Below are 12625 nucleotides of genomic sequence, written 5' to 3'. Positions count from 1 at the left end.
GTGAATCTTACTTCCTTATTATGGTAGAAAGCATGAGCACTTCACCAACAAACACTTGCACACATTTATGAACATCAACTACACGTACACATATGCATTGCACACATTTATGATTTATTACAAACTCCTCTAGCACACAATGTTAACATTTTCTCCACCCTCTTCAACATTCTTCCTCTCCTTGCTAGATTCCTTGGCTGTGTCATAGGATGCATGTAATCCAATGACAAAATAGTAAATAAAGATTACCAAAGTCCACACCCCGAACCTTGCGAAAGATGCTTTGTCTATTGACCCAAGAAGGAAAATGTTAATGGCGATGGACAACGATGGCAGCCATGGCACCAATGGCACCCCCCAAAGTTTCGGCTCTCTTGCATGCGGAACAAAAAGCCAAATCCCCACGGTTGCAATCAGCCAAATTGGGGTGGTTATTACGTACCCAACCCACCCATCGCTAACTGCCCAATAAGCAGCAGTTCCAATGGAAGATCCAATTATTAGCAAAATAAACACAATGAGCTTTATACGATTTGTTTCAGTTGTCACGCCGCTAACATAATACCGGCGCACGAGAAGGGCAACGGCAACGAGCATGAAGATAAACAACGTGGAGATAGAGAGTAGGTCGGCGAGAATAGCAAGCTTTGTGAAGAAGGCAATGATCGCTGTGGCGACGAGCATCACGATCGTGGCATTAACGGGTGTTCCAGTTCTCTCGTTGACATGGGCGAGCCATGGCGGCAACATGTGGGTTCGTGCAATATGTGTGAGATATCGAGCCTGACCGATAGCTCCCACTAGCAAAACAGTCGTCATCCCCTTCAACGCACCAGCAGCAACTATATACTTAGCCCAACTCCAACCAACAGCTTCGAATGCTACCTGTTAGAATATAAACTCAATTACTATACGAGCTATACATGTTAATATGTTACTTAAAAACCCTTAAAAAACCATATATAGAAAGAAAAAATAATATAGAATTTCGGCTTCTTTTTTTTTTTTTTTTTTTTTTTAATTTTTTTTAAAGAAAAAGAAGAAATCAGAGAACAATTGTACAACTTTCTAAGTGTGATTTTATAACTACAAATACAACTTTTATAAAATGTTGAGTGAGATGATTTATTTCATTGCGTTAAATGTTTAGTGAAAAATTTTGTTTTATTTTTGTATTCATCAATTTTTTATTTTTTATTTTTTTTATTTATTTTTTTTTTCGAATGTTCAAAATTGTGAGTTTTATTTGTATTAAAATCTAATATATAGGTATCAAACCAACAATATTAGAGATTCTTGCTAATTTTCTATTCATGCTTTGATGTTTTTTTTTTTTTTTTTTTTCATTTTAAACTATATACTCCTATGAGAACAAATATTTAAACAAGTTTTTATTTATATGAATTAAACCAAAATTAAGGGTAGTATGTTTTAATTCATTTGAATGTTTTATGTGATTTATTTTTCATTTGTGTTATTTACTCAAACTTTCAAGCATGTTTTGAAAGTAATTTTTCTACTTTCGAAAGCGAAAAAAGGGAAAAACTTATTTCACAATTGTGTAGAAAAGGAATATAAACACTTTCAAAACACCAAAGAGATAATTAAGTATTGAACCTGAGGTGAGAAGGTTTATTTGATTGCATTAAATGTACGATATAAATGTATTTTTTAACCTATAATGAAAAGTGTAATGATTTTAAATTTTATAATTAAATTATAATGAAGAATTTCCCGCATTGTGTGGATTATGAGCTAATTTAATATAGTATCAGAACCAAAGGTTTTGAATTTGAACATTATCTATGTTAATTCACATTCCATTTTAATTAATTAAATATTTCATGTGTTAAGCGAGCCCACATGTAATCGGGATAAGTGTTAGAATATAAATTAATTAAAGAGAAATGCTATTAGATTGCATACAAATGAGAAGACGTGGAACTGAAAATCAATCAATCACATCCAATGCTAATTAAATATTTCACCAATTGGGTGAGCCCACATGTGAGGATAACTATTATAATATAAATTAAAAATAAATGCTATTTAGTAGACTACCCAATTGACAATGTCCTCCTCAAACTATCAAAAATTGTTAATGTTTTTCCCAATGACGAAACTACCATTAGTAAAATAATAATAAAAAAATACTAAAACTTCTAGAAAAAACCTAAAACAAAAAAAAATTAAAAAAAAAAAACCCAAAGGGTGGCAAATTAAAATTTAAAAAACAAATCCTTTCTATAAGAAAAAATTAAAAAATTTAGATTTTTTTTGTTATAAAAAATGTTTTTTTAATAAATTCTTAAAATAAAAATTTATGTTTTAAAAAAGTAACAATTTTCGTTTTCTAAAACAATTTTTTTTGTTTTTTTTAAAAAAATGTTGCTTTTAAATAAAAATTTCCATTTAAAAAAAAATCGTTTAAAAAAATTAAAAATTTTCGTTTTAAAAAAAAAATCGTTCTTTTAAATTAAAATTTTCGTTTTTTTTTTTTAAATTAAAATTTTTATTTTTTATTTTTTGAATTTATATGGGTATTTTTGTCTTATTAAGAAATACATATGGGCATTTTTATCCTTTTGCTAGCCTTAAGGAGGACATTGACAATGTTTTGGTAGTTTGAGAGAGACATTGTCAATTAGGTGATAGTTTGAGGGGATATGTAAACTTTACTCTTGATTTTTTTTTTTTTTTTTTTTCTTACAAAGCCCTTGTTGATCCAAAGTTTAATTTTCATTAATGCTGCATTATCCTAGTTGCATGAAAGTCGTATAACAATTTACTAAATATCACTACTCTAAATTAAAAGATTAAATTAACTATTTCTTATCAACTTAAACTTTTGTAATAAATGAAAATTTAACGTTACCGAAAATGGAGCATCCACGTCGAGGGTTTTGTATGACTGCATAAGGCATAATGTCACCGCTAGTAAACAATATGCCAATGTAGTAATCACCATTGAGCCTACAAGACCAATGGGGATATCCCGAGCGGGATTCTTTGTCTCCTCAGCCATGGTTGAGACAGCATCGAATCCAACATAAGCGAAGAAAAGCACTGCTGATGCCTTAAAGATGCCACGGGCTTCAAAAGGGGCAAATGGGGTGTAATTCTTGGTCTCAGCTTTAATAAGGCCGGCGATGATGATGAAGAGAATGACGACAACATGGAAGATGGATGCAATGTAATTGAAACGCGAAGAGCCCTTAGTGCTGAGGACTGCAAGGACACAAATGGCGGCAATGACGACAATGGCTATGGGGTCAAGATATTTGTAGTCTTCTGAGAGACCATGGGCTACAATGCGGAAATCGTTTGGCTTGTGGTTGCAAAGTGTGGCGAAGTAGGATGTCCAGGAACGTGCAACGGCTGCTCCACCAATAACGTACTCTAGCAAGATGTTGCCAGCGGCAATGAAGGCCATGAAGTCGCCGAGCTCTACCCTTAGGTAGGCAAATGATCCACCTGAAAGGGAAAGAATTAAGTATGCAACCAATAGTTTTTATTTTTAATATAATGAAAAGGGGTTACAAGGGATGATATTTTCCGCTCCTAAAACACAAAGAAACATAAAATGAGAAAATGATTATAAATGCTTTCAAACACTAGCTTCGAAGCGGCCCATTTGACAATATAGTGTGCACATAAATTAGCACATCCTAATGACTTCAAGGCAGTCTAGTTGGGGAAGAGATGCAACCAATAGTTATTATCATGTGTTACAATTTCTTTTATGAAGTAATGTGATAGTCTCTAATTGATAAAATGATAATACAAAAGAATAAGATTTAATTAGTTGTGTACTAAAATCAACTACACGTGATCTAAACTCTTTTTTTTTTCTTGAAACTTTTTCCTTTGGAAAAAAAAAATTGACAAATTTAATATAATTTTTTTAAAACACTCTTCATAAATTTATATTTATATTTAAATTTATAAACAGTGATTAATTGACCTAACCATCAGGTCTAACTAGAATACAGGAAGTCAGGAACCATTGGGTTTCGCAATATGTGCAGTTTCTACGTATCAATTCAAGTGCGGCCCCCAAATATGTGGAACCACGTTAGGCCTTAAACAACTGGCATAATCAACCATTAAAAAACAAAAAAAAACTCAATAAAAATGGGTAAAAATAAAGAAAAATGATATAATTTATTATTTTTTTCAATCATTTTAACCATTTTTATAGTGAATAGATGAATTTACTATTTAATTTATGTGGGATCCACACAAATTCACAAATTTAATGGCTGATTGATTAAATTTGTAAAAAGAATTATGATATTTAGTAAATTATTATACGACTGTCATACAACTTTGATGATGTGACTGTAAAACTCAATATTTGGATCAACAAGGTCTTGTAAAAATAAAAATTAACGGCTGATATTCATTACCACGTCATCATAGTTGTATGAGTATGACAATCAGGGCCGGCTCAGGCCCTTGGCGAGTTAGGCCCTCGCCTAGGGCCCCCAATTTAATAAGGCCCCAAAATTTTTTCTTTGAGTTAAAAAAAATTTATTTTGGACCAAAAAAAAAATTGAAGACCCAAATTTTTTTTAATAGGGCCTAAAATTTTTTTTTATCAAAATTTAAGGCCTCAATTTAATATGACCTCAATTAATAAGCCAACTATAAATTTTAAAAATAATTCAAAAAATAAATTAAAAAAGGACAAAGCATGAAAGCCTTATACATCATTACGCCAATTCCCTAGAGCTCCTGACGCTACAGTACACGCCTATGTCATTCACTCATTCTCTTAGCCTCTTTCTAGAAATTTTTTGTTTTTGATGAGAAAATATAAACGTTAGAAATAAAATATTACCATTTATTTTCTATTTATTATTTAGCCATCTAGGGAAAGCCAAGAGCCAAAAATATAAACTGCTGTCAACCATGGGCATTTTAAATATCAGTCTTTATATTTGCCACTTTACCTCTCCTCTTTACTTGCTCTTTTCTGAGTTTTTCTTCTTTGCCTATCTCATCATTTTCTCTTCCTCTCCGACTCTGAGTGACTAAGTCTCTTGTCCTATCTCCAAGAACTGTTTCATAATTCCTTTGCCAAATCAGGTTTTATTGTTCTATTTTTGTCATTTATTTTATTATAGTCATAATTTTTTTTTTGATAAATCGTGTTTGTTTAATTTGTTAGTATTTTTAATTAAACATGTCTACTAGAAAATATGCATCTGGATATGAAAAACCTAAAAAAAAAAAAAAAAGTAGACAAATTGATTGAATCTCAAAGAGGAGCTCTAAATAAATTTGTTATTAGCAATAAACAAACTATTGAGGATAATTTAGGTGAAAAACTCATAAATGAACAAGAAACTCATCAAAAAGAATTAGAAGATAATGAAAATGTTATTGATGTATCTAAATCTATTGCCACAAATATATATATATATATATATATATATATAGATGTGTTACTTTAAAAAAAAAAAAAATTTGTTACTTAAAAAAAAAAAAAAAATTTAGGCCCAATTTCAAAGTTTTGCCTAAGGCCCCAAAATATGTTGAGCCGGCCCTAATGACAATTGTACTTGTATGAGAGTCTACTAAAGAAAAATGACACAATTCATTATATTTTTAACAATATTCTATTAAATTTGTGTAGAGTCCACATGAGTCTACAAATTTAATGATGAATATATTAAATTTGTAAAATAAGATGAAAAAAGAAAAAAAAATATTGACGTGAATTATTCATCTTCTATTAAATATTATATTTTTTATAAAAAATAGTTGTGTAACATGCTTAAAAAATTAAGAAAAAAATAATAATAAAAATCATTTTGGGTTTATAAATTAAATGAAAAATTTATTGAATTTGCAAAAATAAATTATTGAAAAAGAAAAGGTATACTAGAAGTCTAGAAGGGCCAGCCGGGACTTTTCTACACTCTAATCCTAGCCTGACTTCGTTGACTAGAACTTATGCCATTGACCAGCAGAATGTGAAGGAGATATTTTATTATTAGCATTTCCATTCCATCTCAGTCGTCAGTCAATAAGTCAATTGTTTGAATTTTTTAATCGAACGGCTGAAATATTTTTTATTTTTTATTTCTCATTTTGTTTTTGGTTCGTTAGGCGGCGCTAAACTGTCATAGTTTTTGTGATTATCTTAAAATTAGAAAAAAAAAGAACACTACAATAATTATTATGGTCTGGGTACGTACCGGCTACGGGGATCTCCACGGCGAATTCGGTGTAGCAGAAGACGGAGAGCAAAGCCGAGACGCCGGAGACGACGTAGGACAAGACGACAGCGGGGCCAGCGTGTTCGCGGGCCTCGAGGCCGGTGAGGACGAAGATGCCGGCGCCGATGACCGCGCCGATGCCGAACCACATGAGGTCCCACCAGTTGAGCGTCTTCTTCATCTCGTTATGGCTTCGAGCCTTGACCTCCACGAGCTCCGTGTGGTCCATGGAGCGGGTCACGATCCGATCCTTCAGCCTCATCGGAGTCTCCATCAATGCCTTCCCGTAGTTGCCCCAGCTCCGAAACGATTCCTCGGGTAGAAAATCGCTCTTCGCGCACGAGCACCCCCTCCTCCTAATCCCTTCATCCCCGCCGTCCACTCCTCCCATTCTGCCTTAATCACCACCACACAAAATATTAGATCCGGAAAACAAAATTCAAGATAAAATCCTGTTACAAATCCCCTGTTTGGTTGCCCGGAAACAGAGAGAGAAAATTGGAGAAAATGAAGCTTGTTTGAAGCAGAGTATGGAAATTTTGTTTATAAAACAACGCTAAACCATACAAAGCACGCAAAAAATTAAAATAATAATAAAAAAAACTTATTTAACAAAAATAAATTAATCATTTAACGTAATCCATTGACTATGAAGTGTTAGATGAATCCCCAGGAATCAATTAATTATTCGAAAAAAAATTTACAAAAATTATATTGGAATCTAAACTTTCAATGATTCAAGAGAGAGACCGGGCTTATCTGAGAGGTTCTCCGGTGACCGGCGCAGAAATCTCTATCTGAAGAGTGTGGTTTCGAAGCGGGAAATGTGCACCACTGGTAATATATAGGCTCGCTAGCTTATCACGTTCTTTACATTGATCAGGATACTGAACTTTTAGAGGCCCAAATTGTTTTGAACTTGAGCATACAAAAAAATAAAATTTCTTTGTGGGCCAAATTAATCGTTGTTGGGCCCAAATGATTCTGTTAGGGCTAAACAAGTGTTTATTGGATATGTTTAATTATAAGCACTCTTAACATATTAATTATCTTATATTATTAAAAATTGTTACTAATATATATATAATTAAGTGAGAACCCTTTTTTTTTTTTTTTTTTTTTTTCTATCCAAATAAAGGAAATTAGGAAGAAAAAAAATTAAATGAAAACCGATTAATATTGTTAGGATGCTTCCGTATTTTTATTTCGATTGCTGACAGCCGAAAGTCAATAGACGGTTGGTAAGCAATAATAAGATATTTTGCCCACAACAAAAAATAAAAACCTAGATGTAATCCTTTTTTGAGAGATGCACGTGATGAAGTTGGCCTTACCATGAGGTTTTGTGATAACCAGACGATTGACGTACTTTTTGGGTCAACGTGGATAATGAGATATTTTGCCCACACACCTGGATAATGAAGATATTTTGAGTGTCTGCTTCCAACAACTTGCATGCTTTTCTTTCTTTCTTTCATTTTTTTTCTTATATATATATATATTCCTGAGCTTGCTTGTTTGTTGATTATGGTTTCATGTGACGTAGTTTCTAACCGATTGAACTATCCGTTAGAAACGCCAATCGGACAATTAGAGCTTCACTAGAATAGTTATTGATAGTCTTTATGACATTGACTTTAATTCCCCACTTGACAAACATATCTAGAGCATTCCCAATGGAATAGCTAAATATTACTTTTATCTAAAATGGTTCTTCAAATGTTTAAAAGTCCACATACCCCCCTTAAACTACCACTTAATTGACAATGTTTCTCTCCAAACTTTTAATTGTGACAGTGTCCCCTCCAAACTACCAAAATATTGTCAATGTCCCCCCCTAAGGCTAGCAATAAGACAAAAATGTCCCTATAGATTTCTCAATAAGACAAAAATATCCCTATACATTAAAAAAAAAAAAAAATTGATTTTTTAAAAAAACGAAAAATTTTAATTTAAAAAAAAAAAATTAAACAAAAATTTTTATTTTTTTTTTTAAACGGAAATTTTTATTTTTTTAAAAAAAAACTATTTTTTTTATTTAGTTTTAAAAAACAAAAAATTTCATTTTATTAAGCGAAAATTTTATTTTTTTAAACGCAAATTTTTATTTAAATAAAATTATAAAACAAAAATAAAATAAAAAAACGAAAATTTTCAATTTTTATAAAAAAAAAAAAATCAAAATTTTTTTCTTATAAAATTGATTTTAAAAAAGAAAAAATTGGCCAAGTTTGGATTTTTTTTTTTTTGTTTTTTTTGTTAGTTTTAGGTTTTTTCTAGAAGTTTTAGTAGTTTTGTTTATATTTTACTAAGGGTAATTTTGTCATTGGAGGGAACATTGACAATTTTTGGTAGTTTGGGGGGGACATTGTCAATTGAGTAGTAGTTTGAGGGGGTTATGTGGACTTTCCCCTTAAAAAATTTATACATTGGATTAGCCAAAAGAAAATGTAAAATAGATATTTGATTGGAAGAGCTAAAAAAAAAAAGCTAAATGTAGCAGCACTTTTCAAGGGAGCTATTTTATTTTTCATTGTTTCTCACCTATTTTCTCTCTTTCCCAAATTTTTTCCTACTTTTTCTCTGCATGTTTTCTTTTTCCCAAAACTTTTCCCATTTTTTCTCTCACATGTTCTCTTTTTCTCAAAACTTTTATTGCTTTTAATAATATTTTAATAGAATAGATAGAAATATAGTTAATCGGATGTAGAGACATTTAAAAATGGCTTAGCTAAACTAGATAAAAGTGAATTTTGAGAAGCTATTTTATATAAAAATATGGCTCCTCCATTGAAAATGCTCTAAAGGATTTGATTAAAGGATTAAAGTTATCTATTTTTATTTGCTTAAATATTTTATGGAAAGTAATTATTTAACTTAGTATAAGAATTAAAGATTCTGAATTCAAACTTTATTTTTATTAATTTACTTTGTTAGATCTTACTTATTAACATTCCGGCTTAATAGATTTTGAGGTTTATATTTAATTTTAGTTGTTTGGTTTATATTATTTATTTATTTATTTATTATTATTATTATTATTATTTTTGTCAAACAACATGTAGATCGAATTCATCTTTTCTACAAGACATTTAGTTTCAATGAATAAATTATTTTGTGTTCATTTACATATAATTCCTTTTATGTAGAATTAAATTTGTTAAAAAACAATTTATTTATTTTTATTCTAAACATTATTTTAATGAACAAACATTTCTTCTCCAAGAATATTCATTTAGTGCATTTAGGAGGACAATATTATCCTTATCTTTTTAGGGGCAAATTTTTTGTACAAATTTATCCTCCTAAATGCATTAAATGAATATTCTCAATTTCAATTAAAATGAAAAGGATCCGTTTCCCTGGGTTCAGGCAAAAGTACTTACTAAAGAGTAAGCTTGGAATTACGAATTCATACACAAAAAGAACGACTTAAACCAAATTGCAACCAAAATTAATTACTTGAGATTGTGTTTTTAAAAAATTTGAGAGCTACCTTTTTTAAAATGCATAATCTTAAAGGCTAAACTTTAATTTTAAAGACCAACCCCGTTATTTTGAAATTGGACGTTTTAAAATCACCACAAACTCAAATAGACCACAAAACTTAAGCTTTTAAAATAAGTGGTGATTTAACTTACCCACCGCTCCGACGAGCAAAACAGTTGTCATGCCTTTCAATGCTCCAGCAGCAACTATGTACTTAGCCCACACCATTCCTGCGGCTTCAAACGCTTTGGAATATGGAGCACCTGTATCAACTTCACTGTACGGCTGCATAAGGCAGAGAACCACCGCCAGCAAACAATACGCCAACGTGGTAATCACCATCGAGCCTAAAAGACCAATCGGGATATCTCGAGCAGGATTCTTTGTTTCCTCTGCCATTGTTGAAACGCATCAAATCCAACATATGCGAAGAATAAAACGGCAGAAGCTTGGAAGATGCCTCGAGCACCGAAGGGGGCAAACGGCGTGTAGTTTTTCGCATCGGCTTTTGTAAGGCCGGCAATAATGATGAAGATGATGACAACAATATGGACAATTGTGGCGATGTAGTTGACGCGGGAAGATGCCTTGGTGCTGACGATGGCGATGACGCAGATGACGGCGATGACACCGACGGCTATGGGGTAGAGTTATTTGTAGTCGTCTGGGAGATGATGGGCTGTGATGCGGAAATCGTTTTCTGATTGGTTGCAAAGATTGGCGAAATAAGATGTCCAAGAACGTGCGACGGCGGCTCCACCGATTACGTACTCAAGGAGGTTGTTGCCGGCGGCGATGAAGGCGACAAAGTCTCCGAGCTCTACCCTTAGGTAAGCAAATGAACCGCCTAAAATATAGCAGATTTTTGTATCAATCAAGTGACATGGAATAAAATTAAGAGAAATATATATATATTTTTTTTGGAAAATACATTTTACCCTCCAAACAATCTACTCATTTGCATTTTGACCTCTAATATTTAAAAAGTAACACTTGACCCCCCCCAAACTTTCAAATCATTACAATTCGACCATTCTGATTTTGTTTTTCTCAAAATGCCCACATCCCAAGTTAAAAAATAAATTTAAAAAAATTGAAAAATTAAGGGGTGGCTGACCACCCCAATTGAGCCTAGGTCACCCCAGACTGTACACCCATTAATTTTTATTTTTATTTTTTATTTATTTATTTTTTAACTTGGGATCGAGGTATTTTGGAAGAAAAAGTCATAATGGTCAAATTGTAACAATTTAAAAGTTGGGCGGGTCAAGTGTCACCTTTTAAATATTGGAGGTTAAAGTGTAAATGGATAGATAGTTCAGGGAGATAAAATGCATTTTTTCCTTTTTTTTTTTTTTTTTCATCATCTCTCACTCATCTTCCGTCCATATATATATTTTCAAATTCACCATTGAATATGTAAGATCCACATTCATTGGTGAATTTGAAAAAGAGATGGATAAATAGTAGGTCTCTAAAATTAAGTTGGCTATAACACTTTTCTATGTATAAAGTTTGAGAAAATGGAGTTTGTTTGTGCTGAATTTGCTGTGTCTGACAACTGATTCTTGTGTATTGTATTGAATTGATGAGAAATGTTAAAAATCACACTTTTATCTCATCCGATTCGATCTCACGAGGTTGAGGTGGTAATGTTCAATCAATTTTTGAATCAGCTCTTGTTTTTAAAAAATAAAATTAAAAAATTCGAAGAATTGATGTTGAAAAAGTCGTTGCCAAAAACATAGTCATTATTACAGCTGGTTTTTAAAATTTGAATAGGGATAGTTATATGGAGTTCGTTAAATGATCATAAGAAGATGAGTAAACTTTCTATCTGGATTTCATCCGGATTTTCAACTTTTTTTATAGGAAAATCCTTTTCATCCCTATAAAAAGTTAATACATAACATTACTCTAAGAACATTTTTAATATCTCAATATTTGCAACATGTTCAAATGTAAAAACATTAAAATAGTCAAAGATTTTTTTTTTTCTTGATGGTGTACCGTCTTCGAGGGGTAACTCAATCGACTCGAAACCACGCTTTATGAAATGAAGGTCATTAATTCGAATCCCTTTTCTCTTTCCCTCATTTTGTGTGGACAAGTAAAAAAAAAAAAAAAATAGCGTACCCAGCAATAACTAGGGCCTACAAAACGGGTTCACGTGTCGAGTTCGTGTCAACCTGGTTAACCTGCTAACCCGAATACGATACGTTTATTAAATAGGTCATGACCTGTTTATGACACGAATTCGTTTAACCAAAACCCTAACCCTAAAACTACGGGTTCATAAGTCGCAGGTTAAATTCTAAATTCTAAATTAAGCTAAACTTAAAAAAATAAAAATAAATAAATTGTATAAACGTGTCAACCTGCGAATCCGTTTATGTCAAATTCAAACACGACACATTTATTAAACCCGAACCCATTTAACCTAAATCCTAACCCTAAGATTATGTATTGTGTTCTTGTTGAATTCGCAAATTGTAGATTAAGTTGTTGGCAGTAGCAATTACCTATGAAGGGTCCGTTGAAAAAAAGTCAAAAAGTCTTTTTAAATTAGGTATTTTACCTGCTACGGGGATCTCCACAGCAAACTCAGTGTAGCAGGAAACAGAAAGCAAGGCGGAGATGCCGGAAATAACGTAAGACAAGACCACAGCAGGGCCGGCATGGACCTTCGTCTCAAGACCGGTGAGCACGAAGATGCCGGAGCCGATAACGGCGCCCATGCCGAACCACATAAGATCCCACCACGTGAGTGTCTTCTTCATATCATGTTGGCTCCGAGCCTTCACCTCCACCAGCTCCATTTGGTCAGCTGACCGGCTCAATATCCTGTCGGCTAACCGCCATGGAATCTCCGTGAGTGCTTGCAAATAGTTTCTTCTACTCTCGAATGA

At 32.3% G+C, this 12625-nt stretch overlaps 1 protein-coding gene and 1 pseudogene across 1 annotated transcript; both read right to left on the bottom strand.

Moving 5' to 3' along the window:
• On the bottom strand, positions 1 to 7090 carry LOC132170303 (cationic amino acid transporter 1-like). The gene is made up of 4 exons (XM_088517453.1): positions 6978 to 7090; positions 6207 to 6619; positions 2876 to 3474; positions 1 to 885 (listed from the first exon to the last, which is right to left on the bottom strand). The coding sequence occupies exons 2-4, from the start codon at positions 6616 to 6618 to the stop codon at positions 130 to 132; spliced, it is 1767 nt and encodes a 588-aa protein (XP_088373579.1). The 5' UTR covers position 6619; positions 6978 to 7090; the 3' UTR covers positions 1 to 129.
• A 2752-nt stretch (positions 7091 to 9842) lies between these two features.
• LOC132169512 (cationic amino acid transporter 1 pseudogene) lies at positions 9843 to 12625 on the bottom strand (annotated as a pseudogene).

Source organism: Corylus avellana, chromosome 1 (genome assembly GCF_965113065.1).
Source record: "Corylus avellana chromosome 1, dhCorAvel1.hap1.2, whole genome shotgun sequence".
In the NCBI taxonomy this organism is placed as follows: Eukaryota; Viridiplantae; Streptophyta; class Magnoliopsida; order Fagales; family Betulaceae; genus Corylus; species Corylus avellana.
This window is presented reverse-complemented; position numbering and strand designations above follow the sequence as displayed.

Excerpts from the sequence above, each read along its gene's own strand:
- LOC132170303 (XM_088517453.1), bottom strand. The coding sequence starts at position 6,618 with ATGGGAGGAGTGGACGGCGGGGATGAAGGGATTAGGAGGAGGGGGTGC. Across the intron at positions 3,475-6,206 it reads CGTGGAGATCCCCGTAGCCG|GTGGATCATTTGCCTACCTA; the intron begins GTACGTACCCAG and ends TTTCCCTTTCAG. Across the intron at positions 886-2,875 it reads ACGTGGATGCTCCATTTTCG|GTAGCATTCGAAGCTGTTGG; the intron begins GTAACGTTAAAT and ends ATATTCTAACAG.